This window comes from Antedon bifida, chromosome 2, assembly GCF_963402885.1.
Source record: "Antedon bifida chromosome 2, ecAntBifi1.1, whole genome shotgun sequence".
In the NCBI taxonomy this organism is placed as follows: Eukaryota; Metazoa; Echinodermata; class Crinoidea; order Comatulida; family Antedonidae; genus Antedon; species Antedon bifida.
In genome coordinates, this window is record NC_136227.1 from 35,016,080 (window position 1) to 35,041,380 (window position 25,301).

Sequence of the window (25,301 nt, forward strand, 5' to 3'; positions counted from 1 at the left end):
AACAGCTGTAGCATGCAGATAAACAAGAATGTTTGTTTCTTATTCATTATAATCTTTTATAAGCTGTGCTGCCATATTTAATGAAAATGATTCTTTTATAATAATGCAATGTTTTTTACTTGATATATTGTATAGAATTGGTTGTGCGTGTTTTAAAGTAATTATGTGATAATATTATGTGATAAAATAATATTAAATCGTAAATGTAATTTCACTCTTTATAATTAGGTTGGATGGTTTTAACCATCCAATACTAAAAGTAAAGTGGTACAACTTGAAACTACAAAACATAACATGAACATTAATGATGAAACGTAATTAGTTATCAAAAGCAGTTTTATTAAATGAAAACGTAATTAGAAATTAAATTAACAAATAAACACATTATGAGATGTCTTTGGCACAGTAACAACAACAGAACAAAGTTGTAGTAGAATTTGTAAATCTAAAAATGACAAAAATCAAACAATGAAGACATTATATAATATAGTTTGATATCAATGAATTTTACATTTAGTTTGATTGGTGTGTTTTTAAATATATTTTTTGATGTAGACTTATTTTGTTATGTTATGATGTAGAAATAGTGAAATATAATCCTGTATAAAATAAATTTATGGGTGAAAATATATAGATTGGAATAATTAAAAGTTCTACTTAATGTTCAGATATATTTGTGTACAGTCTTTGATTTTCTTTATGTTGTAAGAGTATTAACACTTGGTGTTAACAATAGTTTAAACCTGAACACTGTGCTGACTTGTAATAACACTTGGTGTTAACAATAGTTTAAACCTGAACACTGTGCTGACTTGTAATAACACTTAGTGTTAACAATAGTTTAAACCTGAACACTGTGCTGACTTGTAATAACACTTGGTGTTAATAATAGTTTAAACCTGAACACTGTGCTGACTTGTAATAACACTTGGTGTTAACAATAGTTTAAACCTGAACACTGTGCTGACTTGTAATAACACTTGGTGTTAACAATAGTTTAAACCTGAACACTGTGCTGTGCCGAAAACAACAGTAACTACTTGCATAGAAATAAATGTCATAAATACCATTAACGATCCCAGATTTCAATTTGTGCAATATTGGGTATACAGTATGTGAACCCAGTACTGAGATCTTTAACTCAGTGACATTCTCATCGCAGGATTCCAGAACCTTAAACGCTTCATTCTCCTTTACTGGTTTCAATTTTTTTCCCGCGTTATTCCCAACAAGGTCACTGCGATCCAATAGGAGCTCAAGATCTGCGTCGCTGATGACTTGTTCTTCACAGTTTTTGATAATGCAAGAGTGATCAGTGGAGTGTAACACTTTTAGTAGTTCCATGGGATCCATCACAGCTTTTGAGTCTCTCACCATAGTTTTACTGCCTTTGAATTCACCTAAAAAAAACAAGATAATGAATTTTTGAAATGAATGAGAACAATCAATGCCTAGAAGTTTGCATACTACTGTAGAAGTCTATAAAACAATATGATTAATTTAACGTATCCATTTGAATAAACGCCCCGGGCGTTTATTGTTCAGGAGGGTTTTTAGGGAGGTGTGAAAGACAAAACTGACCTTGATGAATGACCATCTTCTCCAGCTTCCTCTTTGCAGCTGCTCTCTCCACTATCTTCTGGTCAATGGTGTTAATAGTCACTAACCTGTACACAATCACTGGCTTTTCTTGACCAATTCTGTGGCATCTATCTTGGGCTTGTAGATCTGACTGTGGATTCTATAATATAACTATAAATGCTACTTTACAATGTATTGAAAGTCACTACACTAAAACAAACATTACACCACAAGCTTGTGACTAATTATTATAACATGGTTTAACGGATGTAGCCAATCAGACGCGCTGAAATGAGTCACATGTGCGCTCTTTATTTTTTCACTATCATGCACTCGAGTGCACAAAGTGCGCAGCAAAAAAGCATATTGCACTCTGTGTGTAAATCGTATGGTAGATTATTGTTCATGCTGTAATAAAATGTAGTAACTAGAGGGTACTCCGAGAGTACAAACCTCCGTCTACTGTAAAATTCCCCGGAAAATATATATATATATTTTCTATTAGTTCTGAGTGTAAATTGTGTAAAATCTCAATAAACTGCACACTACAAAGTTGTGGATGAGAGTTTGGTGTAATGGTTATGTATCAAGCCTCTCACAGTTGAGATCGCTGGTTCAATTCCCGCTGAGGTGTTTTTGTGGACATTGATCTTTGACCCTGACCCTTCAAAATTTAACCACAATTATATCATGAGTCATTGATCATTGTGGCTAAGTTTGGGGAGAATCAGATAAAAATGTGGTCTCTAGGCAGTAAAATAGTTTTTTTGTTAGTTTTTCCCCTCAAAGTCGAACTCGTCCGAGCTTTTGGGGCATAGATCATTGTGGCCAAATTTGGGGAGAATCGGATGAAAACTGTGGCCTCCAGGCTTTCACAGACACACACACAAACACACACTACAGTGGTGAAAATATAACCTCCTTGGCGTAGGTAATTATTTATTTAACTTACCCAATCACTGTCATATATAATGACTGTGTCAGCTGTTGTCAAGTTGATGCCTAACCCACCAGCTCTTGTTGAAAGCAGAAAGATGAAATAATCAGGATCATTGCTGAAATTACTAATCTGAGAAAGATAATAACACAACCTTTTTCCACTAATTTTGAATAATTGAGAAAAACAAACATGATTTGTGGCTGCTACAACCAACTGATAATAAAGATAATTAGCATTAGGTGGACATTTGGTAAAAATTAAGACAAACACATTTTCCATCTTTTCTCAGTAAAAACATTCATAATACTAATTAACATAATACAGCAGTAGTTGCTAAAATCAGAATGGGTGTATCAACTTAATTCAGTATCATTTATATTTACAAGTTCTTCCAAATAATTTTAAATTTCTTCTTCACCATGCCGGTGCTTACCTGTTGCTGTCTGTCAAAAGCCATGCTGCCATCTAGACGACAGTAGTTGTGGTTTCTTAAGTGGCAGTAATCTTCAAGTATGTCAAGCATTGAGGTCATCTGGGAAAAGATGAGGACCTACAGCCAAACAGATCAGACATTGAGGTCATCTGGGGAAAGATGAGGACCTACAGACAAACAGACATATCAGACATTGATGTCATCTGGGAAAAGATTAGGACCTACAGCCAAACATATCAGACATTAAGGTCATCTGGGAAAAGATGAGGACCTACAGACAAACAGACATATCAGACATTGATGTCATCTGGGAAAAGATTAGGACCTACAGCCAAACATATCAGACATTGATGTCATCTGGGAAAAGATGAGGACCTACAGACAAACATATCAGACATTGAGGTCATCTGGGAAAAGATGAGGACCTACAGCCAAACAGATCAGACATTGAGGTCATCTGGGAAAAGATTAGGACCTACAGACAAACATATCAGACATTGAGGTCATCTGGGAAAAGATTAGGACCTACAGACAAACATATCAGACATTGAGGTCATCTGGGAAAAGATTAGGACCTACAGACAAACATATCAGACATTGAGGTCATCTGGGAAAAGATTAGGACCTACAAACAGACAAACATATCAGACATTGAGGTCATCTGGGAAAAGATGAGGACCTACAGACAAACAGACAAGCATATCAGACATTGATGTCATCTGGGAAAAGATTAGGACCTACAGACAAACATATCAGACATTGAGGTCATCTGGGAAAAGATTAGGACCTACAGACAAACATATCAGACATTGAGGTCATCTGGGAAAAGATTAGGACCTACAAACAGACAAACATATCAGACATTGAGGTCATCTGGGAAAAGATTAGGACCTACAGACAGACAGACATATAATTCAGATGTTTTTATAAACCAATTGCCAATTTCATTAACTTATTACATTCTTTTAAACTAACATGAATATTTAAGATTGATACCTTGTGTCCACGCTTCTTTAGTTCAGGTAACATTCTCTCCAACACTAAAAGCTTTCCGCATGACAAGATCCTCGTCAACTTTGAACTGTTGCGTGACCGGGTCAAGTGGATATTCCAGTAGGGATGGGTTACAGCATTTTCTTAGTTGTATTACAATGTTTTGAAGCTTGATATTAACTACTGATTCTGTATTTGATGGGGTCTCACCAGGTGCAGTTGGTTCTCTGAAATAAATAATAAAAGGGGTATAAAGTAATGTACTCATGGATGTTGTACTGGTGGAGGTGGACAGGGACACCCTCTCACCAGGTGCAGTTGGTTCTCTGAAATAAATAATAAAAGGGGTATAAAGTAATGTACTCATGGATGTTGTACTGGTGGAAGTGGACAGGGACACCCTCTTACAAAATAGGTGCTAAGCATCTGTTCAGACTACAGGATATTATAAGATATAGCACTAACCAACACCATACTACAAAGACTAATTTCAATTTCCACCCTAAACCCCATGCCACCTGATTACAACAAAATATTTTTCCCATTCAATCTTAACTTTTTGGTACTGACGCCTAGACTTCTCTACTACAACTATTGTAAACTCACTTGGCAAATGTGTCTCTAATCTTTTTGTACCAATCTTCAACATCATCAGATTCCTCATTTTCATTAAATACAATGGAGTAGTCAACCTTTTTAGAGCATCCTCTCTTGGGTCGACCTTTTGGGGTCAATGTTACCTCTTCTTTTTTCTGTGGAACAAAAGGACGCCAAGATGAGTGACAACAACATTCTTTTTATATACACTTCAATAGTTTGGAACTTAATAAAATAAGGCTCATAAACAAACTATAGAAAGTGTGGCACTCAGGACTCAATTTTTTAACTTTTAGTTATCAACCAATCATTGGTTAATTCTTACTGCAATTTCTCAGCTGCAGAATCACGCCTCATTTATTTTAGCAGGTGTTTCTAATTTCATGTTAACTAACACTCTGGCTTGTAGGCAGCAAGGTTGATTATAACAGAGCCATGGCACATGATGCACTGTTCTTACCTTGGGTTTGACCTTATCAATAATTGACCTGTCTAGAGTTGATGCGTAGAATTCTTGTTGAATACTCGTCATTGGTGCGTTTACAATGATCTCTTTCTTTGGAGGTATTGTCAGGTCAACATCTGTCTTTAAGCGTCGTAATAAAAATGGCGTAAGAATCTATAAGATACCAACAATTTTAATACAGAATAAAATTACTCACAGAAAATATCAACATTAATCTGTGCATGCATTAAAGCCCAGTATAATCTGTTCCGCTCTCATCGGGACTATAATTGGTTGATTTAACGTTCGATCCGATAGACGGAGCAAAGTTTATGACGTCTCGCTCTGTTTTTCTTTCGTTTTTGGTCTAAGACACTGTTAACTGATTTGTTGGCAGTACCTGGTGCATCATGGATATAACATGTTGTTCTCTCTCCTTAGCTACAATGGCTTCTTCATCTTCATGACTTGTAAAGGAATTAAAATCAAACCAGGATTCAAACCTGAAAAATAAGATAAAGGAAATTTATATCCACATCAGTTTTGTTCTTATACAGAGAAATTGTTTGGTGGCCAGTGATTGACATGTTTGCCTTTCACACCTGCTCCGGAAAATAAAAATCACAACACGCCATGTGCCAATCTTATGTAACTGCATGACGCATCATGAAAACAAAAAGTAACTAATGCTGTATGACGAACAATCTGTTGCGAACCTCACCTGGAGCAGGACCGGATTCAAATTGATAACAATTAATACTTACGTTTGTAGATCATCAAACACTTCTGGTAGTAAGAAGTTTAGCATAGACCACAACTCAGACAGGTTGTTTTGAAGTGGGGTACCAGTAAGTAGAAGTCTGTGGCAGATTGGTACGTCTTTAGTTCTCTAAAATAAACATAGTTGCATACAAAATCAAACAATTTATCTTACCACCTTATAATTTAAATAGCTTGTATAAACTTGGAGGCTAAGTTGTACTGCTATAAATTCATTACGAACATGTTAGGATATTTCTCTAAACATGATGGTGGTTTTCAAACAGTGAAAGTGGTAGGTAAGACAAGGTTATGAACAGACTTAAGTTGGTATGTGAAATATAAGCTGGGTAGAATCAATTTAGGTTAGGCTCAACTTCACTCAGCACAAATACTTCTTTACATATGACACTCTGTGTGTAAATCGTATGGCAGATTATTGATCACGCTGTAATAAAATGTAGTAATTATTTATTTAACTTACCCAATCACTGTCATATATAGTGACTGTGTCAGCTGTTGTCAAGTTGATGCCTAACCCACCAGCTCTTGTTGAAAGCAGAAAGATAAAATAATCAGGATAATTCCTGAAATTACTAATCTGACAAAGATAATAAGACAACTTTCTTCCACTAATTTTTAATCATTGAAAAACAAATATATATAACTGATATATTGTATTAAAAAGATAATTATTATTAATTGCTTTTGGACGTGTAAAAATTAAGACAAACACATTTGCCAACTGAATTAAGTTTTCTTATCAGTAAAAACATTCTTGCACTCATTCTTAAAAGAAAACAGAAACGTAATAAAACAGCAGTAGGCCTAGTTGCTGCTAAAATCAAAACGTGAAATGTCTATATCAACTGGCCATTAATTGTGCATTCACTATAATTTACATTTACAAATTGGCAAAAACATAGTTGTTTCTTTACTCTGTATCCATGAGTGCTTACCTGTCAACAGCCATCTAGACGACAGTAGTTCTGTCTCTGTACACAAGGAGGTATCTGTAGGTCTACATGGTCGTATTGGAGGTATTATTATAATATAATAAACTCTATGGTCTGTGTAGCAGCTGTTATCTTCACGTATGTCATTATGTCACGCACTGTCATCCTGCTGTGAGAAGAGGAGGAAAATTTAGATCAGACATTGAGGTCATCTAGGTAGGGCCAGGCCTAGATAGTAGTAGGCTACTAAACTAGGCTAGTTCGAATTCACACTCCTCTCTGACTCTCCAGTTTTTGTGGGCTAGAAATAAGGGAGAAAAGTGTGGTGGCTGGCTGCTGTGGTGGAGGGATATTGATGAGTTCATATTGTCACGTTAGTTAGGTGCCAGGCAGGCTGCGGCACCAGTAGAGTCTAGCGTAATACCAAAACAGAAAAAAACTATAAACACCCAGCTTACCTAAGTTTTGTGTGTCTTAGAAGAAACTACAAACGGCCTAGGCCTCCTTTTATAAATTATTATTCATAAAGGCCGCGCTGTGTGGATTGATACCAAACCAACCACCTGCTCTATAGAAACAGTGTGGCCAGCGATCGAAATCAAATTATGCTTGTGTTTTTGGCTAAATTATGCCAGATTTTTACAAAATTATGCCAGATTTTTTCGAAAATATGCCAAATTATATGCCAATTCGCTAGATGCCAGATGGGTCAAAATTATGCCAGACGGCATAATTATGCCAGATTTGGCCACTATGTATAGAAACCAAAGAGCGCCCTCAACGGACAACATGAGACCGTACTAGTTTTTGAAAAATAATTTATTTTACCAATTTAATTTTTCCTCACTTTGTCGATGTGTCAAAATATAACCCAATTCGTTTATATTTTTTTCTACCAGCATTAAATACAATGCAACAACAATTGTTTTGTAATATTGTCGGCACAGTGAGATGCGATAATGCTGAGTCATCATGAGGACGGTACAAAGATGCATTAGCATAGCAAATAAAAACACTATAGCAAAAATATGTAAAAGGCATAAAAATGATGAATGCCGACTGGACAAAGAAAGACAATGGAAGAATATGAGAATTGTTTGAAGGTTTGCATGAAGAAATCAAATGTTTATATAAAGTTTGCAGTACATCTCCAATTAGTTCTGAAATGAATGAATTGAGTTTCTCGACGTTTCAATCAATAGGCCTAATTTACTTTGATGATCGTCCAGTCTGAGAAAACAAACTCCTCACTCCTAAGGACGATCATAATATTTATGGATGGGACGATAAAAGCTTAATATTGATCGAAACGTCAGTTATTTTCAGAAGCAAACGTTTTATTTAAAAATTCTATTACATGTATTTATCCTCTTATACATTTAAACCGAGGGTTCTGTGTGTTTTTCTAAAAATAGTATCTGTGTAATTTTGAGTGAATAAGTATAGACTTCAGTAATCCTATTGTGCTTCTACAGAAAGACCTGCACTAAACTGTGGAACAGCTTTTGTGACGTCACGGCCAAAGTCAATAGCGGCATGTGATCGTGATATTAAAGTTGACCTAAAAGGGTGCAGTTGCTTTCAAATGAATATTGGAATAATTGATAGTTCTTTTGCAATTTATATTTGTATAAGTGTGTTTGGGTAAAATCATCAATATATCTACCAGAAAAATCACAAATTGCAATTTTAATATTAGTAGAAGTCGGACGGCTACATTTGTTTGTTTGTTTTAATCAACATACCAAGGATTACCCATAGAGCTAAGCTATCCAATGGGGTCCTTATAACAAAAACATAGAAACATTCACAAAATAATAACAGTTGTTCACAATACATCAGTCTGGCTATGCACATTACAAACATAAAGCTTTTTAACACTTTAATACTCATTGGGTGTTTTTATACCTTTTATGTTTAATGGAAGATTATTCCAATCGTTAATAGTATGATAATAAAATATTTTCGAAGCTAACACTTTTATATTAGGAATTACAAAATGTTCATTAATTTCCTCGTACAGTACATATGTTGTTGTTTAGAAATATTTGTAAAATTGTCTGCTAAAAAAGTGGAATCTACATCATGGTATATCTTATAGGCGTGGACCAATACCTGAAGTCTATCTTAGAAATTTAACTCTGTTGTTTATGTTCAGATACGGTAACCAACAGCTTTTAGCTGTTCGTGACCAATGTGTGCCCTAGGGGCAATGTGTGCCCTAGGGGCAATGTGTGCCCTAGGGGCAATGTGTGCCCTAGGGGCAATGTTTGCCCTAGGAGAAATGTGTGCCCTAGGGGCAATGTGTGCCCTAGGGGCAATGTGTGCCCTAGGGGCAATGTGTGCCCTAGGGGCAATGTGTGCCCTAGGGGCAATGTGTGCCCTAGGGGCAATGTTTGCCCTAGGAGAAATGTGTGCCCTAGGGGCAATGTGTGCCCTAGGGGAAATGTGTGACCTAGGGCAATGTGTGCCCTAGGGGCAATGTGTGCCCTAGGAGCAATGTGTGCCCTAGGGGCAATGTGTGCCCTAGGGGCAATGTGTGCCCTAGGGGCAATGTTTGCCCTTGGAGAAATGTGTGCCCTAGGGGCAATGTGTGCCCTAGGGGAAATGTGTGCCCTAGGGGAAATGTGTGCCCTAGGGGAAATGTGTGCCCTAGGGGCAATGTGTGCCCTAGGGGAAATGTGTGCCCTAGGGGAAATGTGTGCCCTAGGGGAAATGTGTGCCCTAGGGGAAATGTGTGCCCTAGGGGCAATGTCGAGAATAAACTGTACAATTTTGTTTAGGGTTACCTGGAGTTTATTTTGAAGGAATGACGTTATACCAGAATACCAGTCTGTATACACTAAATTAATTAATGCAGAGCATAAAAGTTTCCTACTAGCCTACCTGTTGTACAGAAATTTCAATCTGGTGGTCGAATTTGCTTTTTTCATAATACATGTAAAGTATTCTTCATTTGAAATACAGTTATCAATTTGTAAACCAAGGTGCTTATGGAATCATGACTAAGGATATATCATTATAAAAGTGATTTTGAAATTCTCAATATTTTAAACTTTTCTTTCAACAAAATGCATTCTGTTTTTTGTGGGTGCATGGACAACTTATTTTGAACTACCACTTGTAACATAATTCCATACCATGACCTAGTTAATGTGAAATGTATATTGGATCACGATGAGCCACCAATAAGGCACTGTCGTTGGCATATAATAATAGTTTGCAATCATTATCAATACAAATAGACATATCGATAATATAACAAATAAAAAGAAGCGGGCCTAAAATACTGCCCTGTGAGTACATTGTAATGTTGGGGTAAAGTGTTATCAATACAACGTCATGAGGTTATTTCCCGATTGATCGTAATCAAAACGGTACTGGAGTCTGGGTTTGGTCTACTAGCGTTCCTGCGCCTAACTCGTCATCCATTCATAGAAGCCTTGATCAGGGAGGTATTATACCTCCCTGCCTTGATGCCTACGTGGTGGTAACCATAGAACGGTCCCGAGATAACGACTATACTTCGGCTTTACAGTAGTCGATAGAAGATTGAAATATTGTTAGAGATAGAGTATACGATGTTTGATTATGTGTAGATGTGTGACTTGTTCTTGTTCTATTATTCAAATGATGTTCCGTATAAGGAGATGAAGATAGTAGTTGGGTGTAATGATTTTGTATATCATTTAATTATCCTAGACTGTATATTATGCGATAAATATTATTTTATATATATTTTTTAAATATTTATTGTTATGATTATAATATTAATAAAAAGATATTTGTTAGTATAAATTTAAAAAGCTAAAAAAAAAAAAAAAAATAGATATAAGAGGTGTAAAATGATTAAATATATTTAGAGTTAGTATATGAATTATTGAACAAAGAGATCAGAAGCAATATTACAAAAATAGTTATTAAAATGATTAGATATAGTACAAGTTTTAAAACATTTATTGCCGTCTATATTTATACAAAAATGTGAATTCTCATTTCTTTTAGTATTTAATCCAATTCACTTGGTTAGGTGTTTCAATAACATTCATTTTGCAGTTTTTAAATATTATTTAAAAAGATTCTAGGTAATTTTCTAAAAATACTTTCTATGGAATTTTGAATTGGATATTTATAGACGTCGTACGACGCTGCCGATATAATCGTGTACATTGTGTTTCAACAGAAAGACAGTTGGACCGTGGAAAAGTTTTTGTGACGTCACGGCCAAAGTAAATATAGCATACATATACCAGATTATGAATAATAATTACACAGAAGTTGACGTCAAAGGGAGTGGCGCAGTTGGTGGTACAAATCGTCACATTTAACTGTATCGGTATATTGATAGTTCAGATACGAGATCCAGTTACAGTCCAGTCTTAAGCTAATTTGTAAGTTTACACTAATTACACTAGTTGACGTCAAAGGGAGTGGCGCAGTTGCTGCTACAAATCGTCACATTTAACTGTATCGGTTTATATTGATAGTCCAGATACGAGATCCAGTTAAAGTCCAGTCTTAAGCCAATTGTAAGTTTGCACTAATTACACAGTAGTTGACGTCAAAGGGAGTGGCGCAGTTGCTGCTAAATCGTCACATTTAACTGTACGAGATCCAGTTACAGTCCAGTATTAAGCCAATTTGTAAGTTTACAATATTTCATTATATAGTTCGGAACAATAATATTAGAATATTTATTTATTTATTTATTACGGTATATATAAAATTACAAAAACAATAGCACATAGCTAATAACGTTTGTATTACAATAAAAAATATTGAAATGAAATCTATAAAACTACAATAATAAATTCTGAAAATACAATTACAAAATTTCACAATTATTCACTAAAATTTACAATATTAAGAATCTTAAAATATATACAAAATTTTGGAAAATACAATTGCACTTTAATTTTAAAAAAACGAAAAATTTACATTATAATATACTAAAACCTATCTGCACTGTTCTTTATTTGATTATTATTATTATCTTTTAGTATAGGTGGCAATATTGCACAATTATTCACTAAAATATTCACAACATTAAAAATCTACAAAAATATATTAAATTTATTAAATATATTAAATTTAAGTATAATTCTGATGGTTATGCTTCCATGGTTATTTGGAGGAGAGTGTGGGTTGTGGTAATGTCTTGTTAATATCACTGAACGTACTATTCTGTGTGCCACACATAATCGTCAACAAACAGCGAGTTCTCTGAAGAATTCCATAAATATCCTATTATAAGATAATTATAATACCTATGTATGTTTTTTATATTTAAGTCCGGTTCTATACAAGGGTAACATTTAATCTCATTTTGCCAGTGATTGCCGAACCTGATCATAATCCTCGGGTGATTGCCGAACCTGATCATAATCCTCGGGTGATTGCCGAACCTGATCATAATCCTCGGGTGATTGCCGAACCTGATCATAATCCTCGGCTGATTGCCGAACCTGATCATAATCCTCGGCTGATTGCCGAACCTGATCATAATCCTCGGCTGATTGCCGAACCTGATCATAATCCTCGGGTGATTGCCGAACCTGATCATAATCCTAAATGTAGCGGGTGTTCACTCCTCTTACGTAAGCGCAATACTACACCGCCAACTACAATAATATTAAATTTACTAGGACCCCATTTATAGGAGGCTTACTATAGTTATTTTTACGTTTAATGGGAGGGAGCGAGTATGTGGTTGTGGATCGAATATGACCTGTTCCTGTTAATTAAACTGTACACCATTAAGGACAAGCACACAATTTCTCATCTCTCAATTCAGAATGTGACATCACAATAAACAAATCAGATACAATACTTATCTTAATATTTTTTTTTATATTTTAACATGCTAGTGTAATACAGTAAATTCGTTTAGTTTTGACTAATATTCAATTAATGTGTGAAGTTACTCATGACATGTTTAGTTTGCCAACCTGTCCAAAATAATCCTATAGTACGCGTGTTAATCATGACATGTTTAGTTTGCCAACCTGTCCAACATAATCCTATAGTACGCGTGTTAATCATGACATGTTTAGTTTGCCAACCTGTCCAAAATAATCCTATAGTACGCGTGTTAAACATGACATGTTTAGTTTGCCAACCTGTCCAACATAATCCTATAGTACGCGCGGCGGGTAGCAAGACTTAAAGAACATTATATAAATTGCCCGGATGCACCACACTAATCGACTATAAACAAACTGCAGACAGTTCAATCATTGATGTTATCGTTACATTGAACTTAGTATCAAACGATCATCACTTCATAAGTATACATCATAGCCTATCGGAAGTAGATATATTTGTGAATCATTATGATCCGATTTAACACTTATTTTTCAGAAATGAAGACAGAAGATTAAAAAATGGCAACAGGTACACTGATAATGTATTCACTCATAAAGACTTAATACAATATTATAAACATATTAGTATAATAGTATAATAAGTACCGACATAAAAAAAGATTGGTCCGCTTTACATATATGATTATATACAGTAATCCTAGTGTTGCATTAAATAATAATACACTTTTTTAAATTGTTCTGTTTCCACCATTTTATAGATTTTGATCTGGATTTAGTAAATGTTTCAACTTGGTATGATGAACGTAATCTCGTCACAAAGCTGAAAGTTTTGTACCAAGATTTGATTGCATTAACGAACATAGACAGCGCCACCAAGACAATACACTTACTACAGGAATTAAGGACAAATGGACGTTTAAGTTCAGACAATCGTATATTGCTATACGACACAATAAAAGTAACTGAACAGTTTGGTGTCATAGATCGTCTCAAACATTCTTTTCTCGATGTTCAAGAAATTACTAAGTTCACTCGATATCGACTACAAATTGTAGCTTTCGGAAATGGACTTAGACAGGCTGATGTGGACAGAATCGATGCATTGTACAATGGTAGTGCGTTAAAGAATTACAAAGATGCCTGGAGTATGATTCTGGATTTGGAAGAGAGAAAAATAATCTGTGAAGAAAAAATTGAAGAATTCATTAACAATTTAAGACAAGTTGGACTGGAATCAAAAGTAACACCTCTGACTGAAGGTATGTTGTGCGAAAAGCGTAAAAAACATTAATTTGGTAAATAAAAAAACAGTCTGACAACATTAAATCCATGTCCGCCGACTGAAGGTGCATGTTAATACATTGCTGCTGTTTTGTTATGTTAATTATTATTATTTTGTATATACAATGAAAAATATTTGTGTTGAATTAATGCAATAATTGATATTTTTAGTACCGGTATAGGATATCATTGTAGCCTAAATTCAGGTTTTATACGTCATTTATTAAACAGGTCAAGTGGCAACCAGTAGTAATGAAAAACAAGGAATGCCAAAAGAAGTTAAATCAGAAACAGGTTAGTTACTAATAATGTACCGTATAATTTTGGTGAAAGTGAATACTTGGCCTCATACTACATTTCTGTAACAATCAAACATTTTTAATGCATTAAAAACATGAGATGAGTAGTAGTAATTAGTACTGTCTAAATTTATATGTAATTTAACTTTCTATGGTCCAGAGATTACGACATAAAAGATTGAATGAATAATAAAATCACATCCACTTAATTTAATTTTGCTCATTTAATCATAATTAATTTGAGAATAAAATGTCTTCATAATAATAATAAAAACAACAATTGATGAGATTTTGTAATCAAATTAAAAAATAGTAATTCACCGTAATATTTCATGTACTGTAGTTACAATCATCTCAGTTCAAATAACATTAAAATGTCGTTCTGATTAATGCTATATTCTGCTTGTCGCCCTCTATAATCCCTTTCATTTTCATGGATACAGCATTAATTAAGGCCTATCACAATTGTATCATACCATTTGGCATAAAATTAAGGATAATCATAAATAAATGTGATTGTGACGTAGAGAATTGTGAATTCAGTTTCAATCATAAACATCTTACGCAACAAATAGCCTTTTAACCTAATAACATACATGCATGGTATTTAAAAATTTAAAAAAAAACAACAACACGTCACACTCCTTTACCTCTTTTCACGAAAGACCAAAGAATAGAATATGTAACATCAATTATATTTAATATTGCAAACGTGTGTTTTAAACAGCAGCTCAACGATAATTACCAGTTAATTTTAATATAGGATAAATGACAAGGTTTTAAATTGAATTAATTCGTACACGAGTGTTCAATTTTAATAAAGGCAAATTTAATCACAATTTTAACTTTTCCTATTAAAATTAAATGTAAAAACTATCATTTTTGAACGCATTTTCTATTATTTCTGTTATTTGTTATTTCTTTCGTATTAAGAACAAAAGTTGTACTGAGATGCCTGAAAAATCTTTAACTCATTTTTTATTTCACCTACAAAAAAATGAATACATGCGTGTTATACAACGCTAATGTCGTAAACAGTAAAAAATCAGCTTTAAAACCTCCAGCTAGCTACTAATATTGAAACATCAACATCTTATGTAGTAAATAAAAAAAACAAAAACACCATCTACTGTAGTTAATGGAGTAACAAAATTGCCTCATAGCTAAATGTAGTTGCTATGGACAGCTGGAGGTTTAAGCGGTGGATTTATTGCTCTACATTTAACGGTTGTTACGATTTGCTGGCGACCACCAGTCGTTTAACGGAGTTTTCTTCTTTCTGATTGATAATAAATTGTGTTTGTCGCCCTCTATATTATTTACTTGGTTTAGTACTTCGGCGCGGCTCCAGCACTACTTATTGTATTACAGTATTAGAAATTACAAGGCTCTTATTAAATAAAATTTAATTTACTAAATATTGTTTTTGCCATTTTTCTTCGCATCTAGACAAAATTGAAGAATATCTGGTTCAAAGACAAAGGGAATTGTGTAGTCAGGCCAGTATATTTACACCAGCAACAATGCGTGATAGATACAGTGTTGACATTTCGCAGATGTTCACTGATTTGGAACTACACAAAGAAGCTAAAAAGAATAATGTTAGCAAACCAACAACATTAACAGAAGTGGTAGATGTTATCAGTTCCACACCTGGATGTAGAGCTCTTATAGATGGCGAAGGTGGGATAGGTAAAACTACCATATTAAGGCATTTATCATACAACTGGGCTACGGCTACTCAATCAATTAAATCATTTGGAGGTAAAATTGTATTTCTTTTAAGTGTACGGGATTTAGATAAAGATGAAAACATCTTTGATTTATTTGTAAAGCAAATTGATATGACAGATTTCAATTTAGATACAGATCTCCCAAATGATCCACGATTAATTAAGAAATTCATAAAGAAACATGACGATAAAGTTGTACTGCTACTAGATGGTTTAGATGAATTAAGGTTTAATAATCCAAGCGTACTTAGTCTTTTCAAAAAGAACAACTTAAAAAACAGTACTGTGATACTTACTTCACGATCAGAAAACGTAGACGAATTCGTAAAAGCATGTGACGTACATGTAAGAGTTAATGGGTTCAACAACGAGAGCATAGGAAAGTACATTGACAAACATTTTGAGTATTTTAAACAACCACAATTGGCAAAATCCCTTAGAAACGAATTGGATATTGACACTTATGAGTCGTCGTCGTCGTCGTCGTCGTCGTCGTCGTCGGAGGAGGAGGAGGAGGAGGAGGATGAGGAGGATCGCAAACATCCTGAAGCGTGTGCAATGTGCAAAAACCCGATGCTACTTCTTTCACTCTGTATATTGTGGGAAGATAATCAAAGTCTCCCCGAAGATAAATCTGACCTATTTAAAGAACTATTTCGTAGTATTTTAAATCAGTTCAACAAACGAGAAAACATAACAAAGATTTCTGATTTTGAAAAAACACCAGTGAAGTATGTAAATGCTATGATTTTATTAGGAAAATTTATGTATGATAGCTTAAAAGTAAACCAACTTTCAATCAACAAAACGGATTTGACTGAACATTCGAACAAAGATATGGTTGATATGGCCTTAAAACTCGGGTTTGTTTACGAAGAAGCACCAACTTCAAAATCTAAATTTAATAAAATTTTTATGCCTCCTCACAAATTGATAGTAGAGTCATTGGTGGGATTTTACTTTTGCAAATTATGTGAAAGTGAAGGTATGGAGAATGAGTGCTCAGATGTACGAACATTACTTACACCATTGGATGATGATGAGTGGGAGGTGATACGAGAGAGTGAGCATTTATACAGAGCGACAGAGTTTGCAACTGGTTTCCTTGGTGATAAAGCTGGCGGTTTCCTCAAGCACTGGGTTACAAATAGTTTGTCAACATATCGCTATCTGTTGAGAAATTTAAACTTTGTTAAAAAACAACATAAAGATGCTGTGGTAAATGAATTAATTAATCACATGACAAGCAAAGATTTAGAAATAAATAATCATTTGGATGATATATCTACCTCCATAAGAATGTTTATTGATCACATTAGTCCAGGTGTACAATGTGACGGGCATTTCATACGTGTAATTATGCAATTGTCTTGTATGCAATATGATAGTGTTGCTAGTGTCAGTGACTTTTGTGATAAGATGGCATTGAAGCGAAAGGGAAGAGTTATTGCACACATTTTAGGCATTGTAGATAAATGTGACATTGTTGTGATTAAGAATCTATCACGTGATGTATTTAATGACTTTGCATCAGAATGTTCTCTCAAACAAGTTCAATTAGCATTAGATCGTCTCCATATCTGGGATAGTAAACTTCACAACATTGATGTTAATACATTGTCTTCATTTCTCATTATGTGTCCTAAGCTGTTGTCGCTTACCATGTATGATTGCAATCTATCAGCTGACGTCATTCGTCACGTGTCTGAAAAGTGTTCAATAAGAAATATTACATTTAATCATCGTTAGTTTTCACTGATAACGTATGTTACTTCTACTATATAACAGACACATTTTTTAATCTCGCAGCAAGCAGGTGTCAATTTTTAATATCGCAAATAATTTCATTTCTAACATTAAATTTGTATTCAATATAAAAACGACCTTTTATATATAAATCGTATAGTAGATTAAATCAATATGATAATCTAAAACATAAAATGTTTTTAAACATTTTATTTTGACATACTTACCTTCATCGACGGAGCGCGCGCGCGTACTTCCGCACGCGGCACACTAGCAACGGAAGTAATAATTATTAACAGCTGTAGCATGCAGATAAACAAGAATGTTTGTTTCTTATTCATTATAATCTTTATAAACTGTGCTGCCATATTAAATGAAAATGATTCTTTTATAATAATGCAATGTTTTTTACTTGATATATTGTTTAGAATTGGTTGTGCGTGTTTTAAAGTAATTATGTGATAATATTATATTAAATGTAATTAATACAACTCTTTATAATTAGGTTGGATGGTTAAATACTAAAAGTAAAGTGGTACAACTTGAAACTACAAAACATAACATTAACATATTAATGATGAAACGTAATTTGTTATCAAAAGCAGTTTTATTAAATGAAAACGTAATTAGAAATTATATTAACAAATAAACACATTATGAGATGTCTTTGGCACAGTAACAACAACAGAACAAAGTTGTAGTAGAATTTGTAAAACTAAAAATGACAAAAATCAAACAATGAAGACATTATATAATATAGTTTGATATCAATGAATTTTGCATTTAGTTTCATTGCTGTGTTTTTAAATATATTTTTTGATGTAGAAATATTTTTTCTATATGATGTAGAAATAGTGAAATATAATTCTGTATAAAATAAATTTAAAGTTGATAAGTTATGGATTACCATTTATAGATTGGAATAATTAAAGGTTCTACTTAATTTTGAGATATATTTGTGTACAGTCTTTGATTTTCTTTATGTTGTAAGAGTAATAACACTTGGTGTTAACAATAGTTTAAACCTGAAAACTGTGCTGACTTGTAATAACACTTGGTGCTAACAATAGTTTAAACCTGAAAACTGTGCTGACTTGTAATAACACTTGGTGTTAACAATAGTTTAAACCTGAAAACTGTGCTGACTTGTAATAACACTTGGTGCTAACAATAGTTTAAACCTGAAAACTGTGCTGACTTGTAATAACACTTGGTGTTAACAATAGTTTAAACCTGAAAACTGTGCTGACTTGTAATAACACTTGGTGTTAACAATAGTTTAAACCTGAACACTGTGCGGACTTGTAATAACACTTGGTGTTAACAATAGTTTAAACCTGAACACTGTGCTGACTTGTAATAACACTTGGTGTTAACAATAGTTTAAACCTGAAAACTGTGCTGACTTGTAATAACACTTGGTGTTAACAATAGTTTAAACCTGAAAACTGTGCTGACTTGTAATAACACTTGGTGTTAACAATAGTTTAAACCTGAACACTGTGCGGACTTGTAATAACACTTGGTGTTAACAATAGTTTAAACCTGAACACTGTGCTGACTTGTAATAACACTTGGTGTTAACAATAGTTTAAACCTCAACACTGTGCTGGCTTGTAATAACACTTGGTGTTAACAATAGTTTAAACCTGAACACTGTGCTGACTTGTAATAACACTTGGTGATAACAATAGTCTAAACCTGAACACTGTGCTGACTTGTAATAACACTTGGTGTTAACAATAGTTTAAACCTGAACACTGTGCTGACTTGTAATAACACTTGGTGTTAACAATAGTTTAAACCTGAACACTGTGCTGACTTGTAATAACACTTGGTGTTAACAATAGTTTAAACCTTAACACTGTGCTGACTTGTAATAACACTTGGTGTTAACAATAGTTTAAACCTGAACACTGTGCTGTGCAGAAAATAACAGTAACTACTTGCATAGAAATAAATGTCATAAATACCATTAACAATCCCAGATTTCAATTTGTGCAATATTGGGTATACAGTATGTGAACCCAGTACTGTAGTAAATTTAAAGCCAGGAGCTATGGATTTGATGTGGATATCTTGATGGAGAATTGAATGAATATGCAGAGATCAAACTTGCAATAGATTGTTGAAGACAGGTTAGTTATCCTTCTCTCGCTGAGATCTTTAACTCCATGACATTCTCATCGCAGGATTCCAGAACCTTAAACGCTTCATTCTCCTTTACTGGTTTCAATTCCCAACAAGGTCGCTGCGATCCAATAGGAGCTCAAGATCGGCGTCGCTGATGACTTGTTCTTTACAGTTTTTGATAATGCCAGAGTGATCAGTGGAACGTAACACTTTTAGTAGTTCCATGGGATCCATCACAGCTTTTGAGTCTCTCACCATAGTTTTACTGCCTTTGAATTTACCTAAAAAAAATAAGATAATGAATTTTTGAAATGAATGAGAACAATCAATGCCTAGAAGTTTGCATATTACTGTAGAAGTCTATAAAACAATATGATTATTTTAACGTTTTTATTTGAATAAAAGCCCCGGGCGTTTATTGTTCAGGAGGGTTTTTAGGGAGGTGTGAAAGACAAAACTGACCTTGATGAATGACCATCTTCTCCAGCTTCCTCTTTGCAGCTGCTCTCTCCACTATCTTCTGGTCAATGGTGTTAATGGTCACTAACCTGTACACAATCACTGGCTTTTCTTGACCAATTCTGTGGCACCTATCTTGGGCTTGTAGATCTGACTGTGGATTCTATAATACAAACCTATAAATGCTACTTTACAATGTATTGAAAGTTACTACACTAAAAAAAAACATTACACCACAAGCTTGTGACTAATTATTATAACATGGGTTCAAGGATGTAGCCAATCAGACGCACTGAAATGAGTCACGTGTGTGCTCTTTATTTTTTCACTATCATGCACTTGGGTGCAAAAAGTGCGCAGCAAAAAAGCATATTGCACTCTGTGTGTAAATCGTATGGCAGATTATTGATCACGCTGTAATAAAATGTAGTAATTATTTATTTAACTTACCCAATCACTGTCATATATAATGACTGTGTCAGCTGTTGTCAAGTTGATGCCTAACCCACCAGCTCTTGTTGAAGGCAGAAAGATAAAATAATCAGGATCATTGCTGAAAATACTAATCTGAGAAAGATAATAACACAACTTTCTTCCACTAATTTTGAATAATTGAGAAAAACAAACATGGTTTGTGGCTGCTACAACCAACTGATATTAAAGATAATTATCATTAGGTGGACATTTGGTAAAAATTAAGACAAACACATTTTCCATCTTTTCTCAGTAAAAACAATCATAATACTAATTAACATAATACAGCAGAAGTTGCTAAAATCAGAATGTGTGTGTCTTAATTACTTAATTCAGTATCATTTATATTTACAAGTTCTTCCAAATAATTCTAAATTTCTTCTTCTTCACCATGCGGGTGCTTACCTGTTGTTGTCTCTCAGCAAAAGCCATGCTGCCATCTAGACGACAGTGTAGTTGTGGTTTCTTAAGTGGCAGTAATCTTCAATATGTCAAGCATTGTCAAAGCACTATAGACAAACATATCAGATATTGAGTTCATCTGGGAAAAGATGAGGACCTACAGACAAACAGACATATAATTCAGATGTTTTTAAAAAATAAGCTGGTGCCAATTGCCAATTTCATTAACTTATTACATTCTTTTAAACTAACATGAATATTTAAGATTGATACCTTGTGTCCACGCTTCTTTAGTTCAGGTAACATTCTCTCCAACACTAAAAGCTTTCCACATGACTTGACAAGATCCTCATCAACTTTGAACTGTTGCGTGACCGGGTCAAGTGGATATTCCAGTAGGTAAGGATGGTTACAACATTTTCTTAGTTGCATTACAATGTTTTGAAGCTTAATATTAACTGCTGATTCTGTATTTGATTGGGTCTCACCTGGTGCAGTTGGTTCTCTGAAATAAATAATAAAGGGGTACAAAGTAATGTACTCATGGATGTTGTACTGGTGGACAGGGACACCCTCTTACAAAATAAGTGCTAAGCATCTGTTCAGACTACAGGATATTATAAGATATAGCACTAACCAACACCATACTACAAAGACTAATTTCAACAAACACCCACTCAAAACCCCATGCCACCTGATTACAACAAAATATTTTTCCAATTCAATCTTAACTTGTTGGTACTCACGCCTAGACTTCTCTACTACAACTACTGTAAACTCACTTGGCAAATGTGTCTCTAATCTTTTTGTACCAATCTTCAACATCATCAGATTCCTCATTTTCATTAAATACAATGGAGTAGTCAACCTTTTTAGAGCATCCTCTCTTGGGTCGACCTTTTGGGGTCAATGTTACCTCTTCTTTTTTCTGTGGAACAAAAGGATGGCAGGTGACAACAACATTCTTTTTATATACGTTTCAATAGTTTGGAACTTAATAACATAAGGCAGCTAAACAAACTATAGAAAGTGTGGCACTCAGGACTCGATTTTTTAAGTTTTAGTTATCAACCAATCATTGGTTAATTCTTACTGCAATTTCTCAGCTGCAGAATCACGCCTCATTTATTTTAGCATGTGTTTCTAATTTCATGTTAACTAACACTCTGGCTTGTAGGCAGCTAGGTTGATTATAACAGAGCCATGGCACGTGATGCACTGTTCTTACCTTAGGTTTGACCTTATCAATAATTGACCTGTCTAGAGTTGATGCGTAGAATTCTTGTTGAATACTCGTCATTGGTGCGTTTACAATGATCTCTTTCTTTGGAGGTATTGTCAGGTCAACATCTGTCTTTAAGCGTCGTAATAAAAATGGCGTAAGAATCTATAAGATACCAACAGTTTTAATACAGAATAAAATTACCCACAGAAAATATCAACATTAATCTGTGCATGCATTAAAGCCCAGTATAATCTGTTCCGTTCTCATCGGGACTATAATTGGTTGATTTAACGTTCGGTCCGATAGACGGAGCAAAGTTTATGACGTCTCGCTCTGTTAATTACCGTTCCCTTCGTTTTTGATCTAAGAAACTGTTAACTGATTTGTTGGCAGTACCTGGTGCATCATGGATATAACATGTTGTTCTCTCTCCTTAGCTACAATGGCTTCTTCATCTTCATGACTTGAAAATGAATTAAAATCAAACCAGGATTCAAACCTGAAAAATAAGATAAAGGAAATTTATATCCACATCAGTTTTGTTCTTATACAGAGAAATTGTTTGGTGGGCAGTGATTGACATGTTTGCCTTTCACACCTGCTCCGGAAAATAAAAATTGCGTTGCATTTTGTTTTCACAACACGCCATGTGCCAATCTTTATGTAACTGCATGACGCATCATGAAAACAAAAAGTAACTAATGCTGTATGACGAACAATCTGTTGCGAACCTCAACTGGAGCAGGACCGGATTCAAATTGATAACAATTAATACTTACGTTTGTAGATCATCAAACACTTCTGATAGTAAGAAGTTTAGCATAGACCACAACTCAGACAGGTTGTTTTGAAGTGGGGTACCAGTAAGTAGAAGTCTGTTGGCAGATTGGTACATCTTTAGTTCTCTAAAATAAACATAGTTGCATACAAAATCAAACAATTTATCTTACCACCTTATAATTTAAATAGCTTGTATAAACTTGGAGGCTAAGTTGTACTGCTATAAATTCATTACGAACATGTTAGGATATTTCTCTAAACATGATGGTGGTTTCCAAACAGTGAAAGTGGTAGGTAAGACAAGGTTATGAACAGACTTACCCGTCTTGCCATCCCCAAGACCAAGAGGTCGTTTGGCGATAAGTGTTTTTCTGTCATCGGTCCTAGATTGTGGAATAACTTACCATCTTATATTCGTGAAGCCATAAATGTGCAATATTTCAAGAAAATGTTAAAAACCTATCTCTTTCCTAAATAATGTTTATGATATTACGGTAACTTTTTGTATAGGCCCTCATAGTTTTTATATATATATATTTTTGTATTTTCATTCCATTTTCTATTTTTTGTATTTTGTAAGTTTTTGTTGAGTATATAGTATTTTCTATTGTACAGCGCTTTGGTCACCTGGAAAAGCGCTATATAAATCCAAAATTAAATTAAATAAATTAAATAAAAGTTGGTATGTGAAATATAAGCTGGGTAGAATCAATTTAGGTTAGGCTCAACTTCACTCAGCACAAATACTTCTTTACATATGACACTCTGTGTGTAAATCGTATGGCAGATTATTGACCACGCTGTAATAAAATGTAGTAATTATTTATTTAACTTACCCAATCACTGTCATATATAATGACTGTGTCAGCTGTTGTCAAGTTGATGCCTAACCCACCAGCTCTTGTTGAAAGCAGAAAGATAAAATAATCAGGATAATTCCTGAAATTACTAATCTGACAAAGATAATAACACAACTTTCTTCCACTAATTTTCAATCAAATATATATAACTGATATATTGTATTAAAAAGATAATTATTATTAATTGCTTTTTGACGTGTAAAAATTAAGACAAACACATTTGCCAACTGAATTAAGTATTCTCTTTACTCTGTCGTATTCTTATGCTTACATGTTGTTTATCAGTAAGAACATTCTTGCACTCATTCTTAAAAAGAAAACAGAAACGTAATAATACAGCATGCAGTAGGCCTAGTTGCTGATAAAATCAGAATGTGAAATGTCTATATCAACTGGCCATTCTTCATTGTGCATTCACTATAATTTACATTTACAAATTGGTAAAAACAACATATAGTTGTTTCTTACTCTGTATCCATGAGTGCTTACCTGTCAACAGCCATCTAGACGACAGTAGTTCTGTCTCTGTACACACAAGGAGGAGGAAAATTTAGATCAGACAATTCATGAGGTCATCTAGGTAGGGCCAGGCCTAGATCGTAGTAGGCTACTAAACTAGGCTAGGCCTAGTTCGAATTCACACCTCTCTGACTCTCCAGTTTTTGTGGGCTAGAAATAAGGGAGAAAAGTGTGGTGGCTGGCTGCTGTGGTGGAGGGATATTGATGAGTTCATATTGTCACGTTAGTTAGGTGCCAGGCAGTAGAGTCTAGCGTAATACCAAAACAGAAAAAAACTATAAACACCCAGCTTACCTAAGTTTTGTGTGTCTTAGAAGAAACAAACTACAAACGGCCTAGGCCTAGGCCTCCTACACCTTTTATATTAATTATTATTCACAAAGGCCGCGCTGTGTGGATCAAAGATACTATAGCGCCACGAAGTGGCGCAAGATATGGAAGTCCTATCAACGTGAGGTGGTTTCCCGAATGATCGTAAAATCAAAACGGTACTGGGTATGACCAACTAGCGTTATTGTCACCGACCAGTCATCCATTCATAGAAGTACTGATGTAGTAGCCTACCTGTACGGTGACCATAGAATGTGACCCGAGGCATGACTAACTACGACTTTTAGTTGATAGAAGATTGAAAAAATTGTTAAGAAGAGTTGTACTGTATGTGAATGTTTAATGTAAATATGTAAATAATGTTTACACACTAGCCTAGGCATATAAATAGTAATGTTTGTTAGTAAAAATAATTTTGAGTTAATAAGAATAAGATATAAGGAAGAAAAGCAAAGAGACTATGGAGCGGCTATTCCTGAATATACAATACAAAGTATCGTAGATTTAAATTATAAATTTTAGGCGATCTTG

The 25,301-nt window shown here is 34.3% G+C and overlaps 2 protein-coding genes and 1 pseudogene across 2 annotated transcripts in view; 1 reads left to right on the top strand and 2 right to left on the bottom strand.

Annotated features, from left to right (window-relative positions):
• Positions 1–436: 436 nt before the first annotated feature.
• LOC144835674 (lymphoid-specific helicase-like) lies at positions 437–5,845 on the bottom strand (annotated as a pseudogene).
• Positions 5,846–11,275: 5,430 nt separating this feature from the next.
• LOC144835675 (uncharacterized) overlaps positions 11,276–25,301 on the top strand; it is a 61,847-nt gene continuing 47,821 nt past the window's right edge. Inside the window, exons 1-4 of the mRNA XM_078690741.1 lie at positions 11,276–11,347; positions 13,065–13,097; positions 13,288–13,788; positions 14,042–14,104. Coding sequence (XP_078546867.1) covers positions 13,088–13,097; positions 13,288–13,788; positions 14,042–14,104 — 574 coding nt within the window. The 5' untranslated portion in view covers positions 11,276–11,347; positions 13,065–13,087. The remainder of the gene's footprint in view (positions 11,348–13,064; positions 13,098–13,287; positions 13,789–14,041; positions 14,105–25,301) is intronic.
• On the bottom strand, positions 18,183–23,184 carry LOC144834691 (lymphoid-specific helicase-like). Its single transcript, XM_078689586.1, is given in 11 exon segments — positions 18,183–20,002; positions 20,184–20,343; positions 20,631–20,747; positions 21,060–21,104; positions 21,107–21,143; positions 21,176–21,213; positions 21,330–21,561; positions 21,839–21,984; positions 22,285–22,443; positions 22,678–22,780; positions 23,061–23,184. Coding segments are annotated over 11 exon segments (1,335 nt in total). The 5' UTR covers positions 23,177–23,184; the 3' UTR covers positions 18,183–19,820.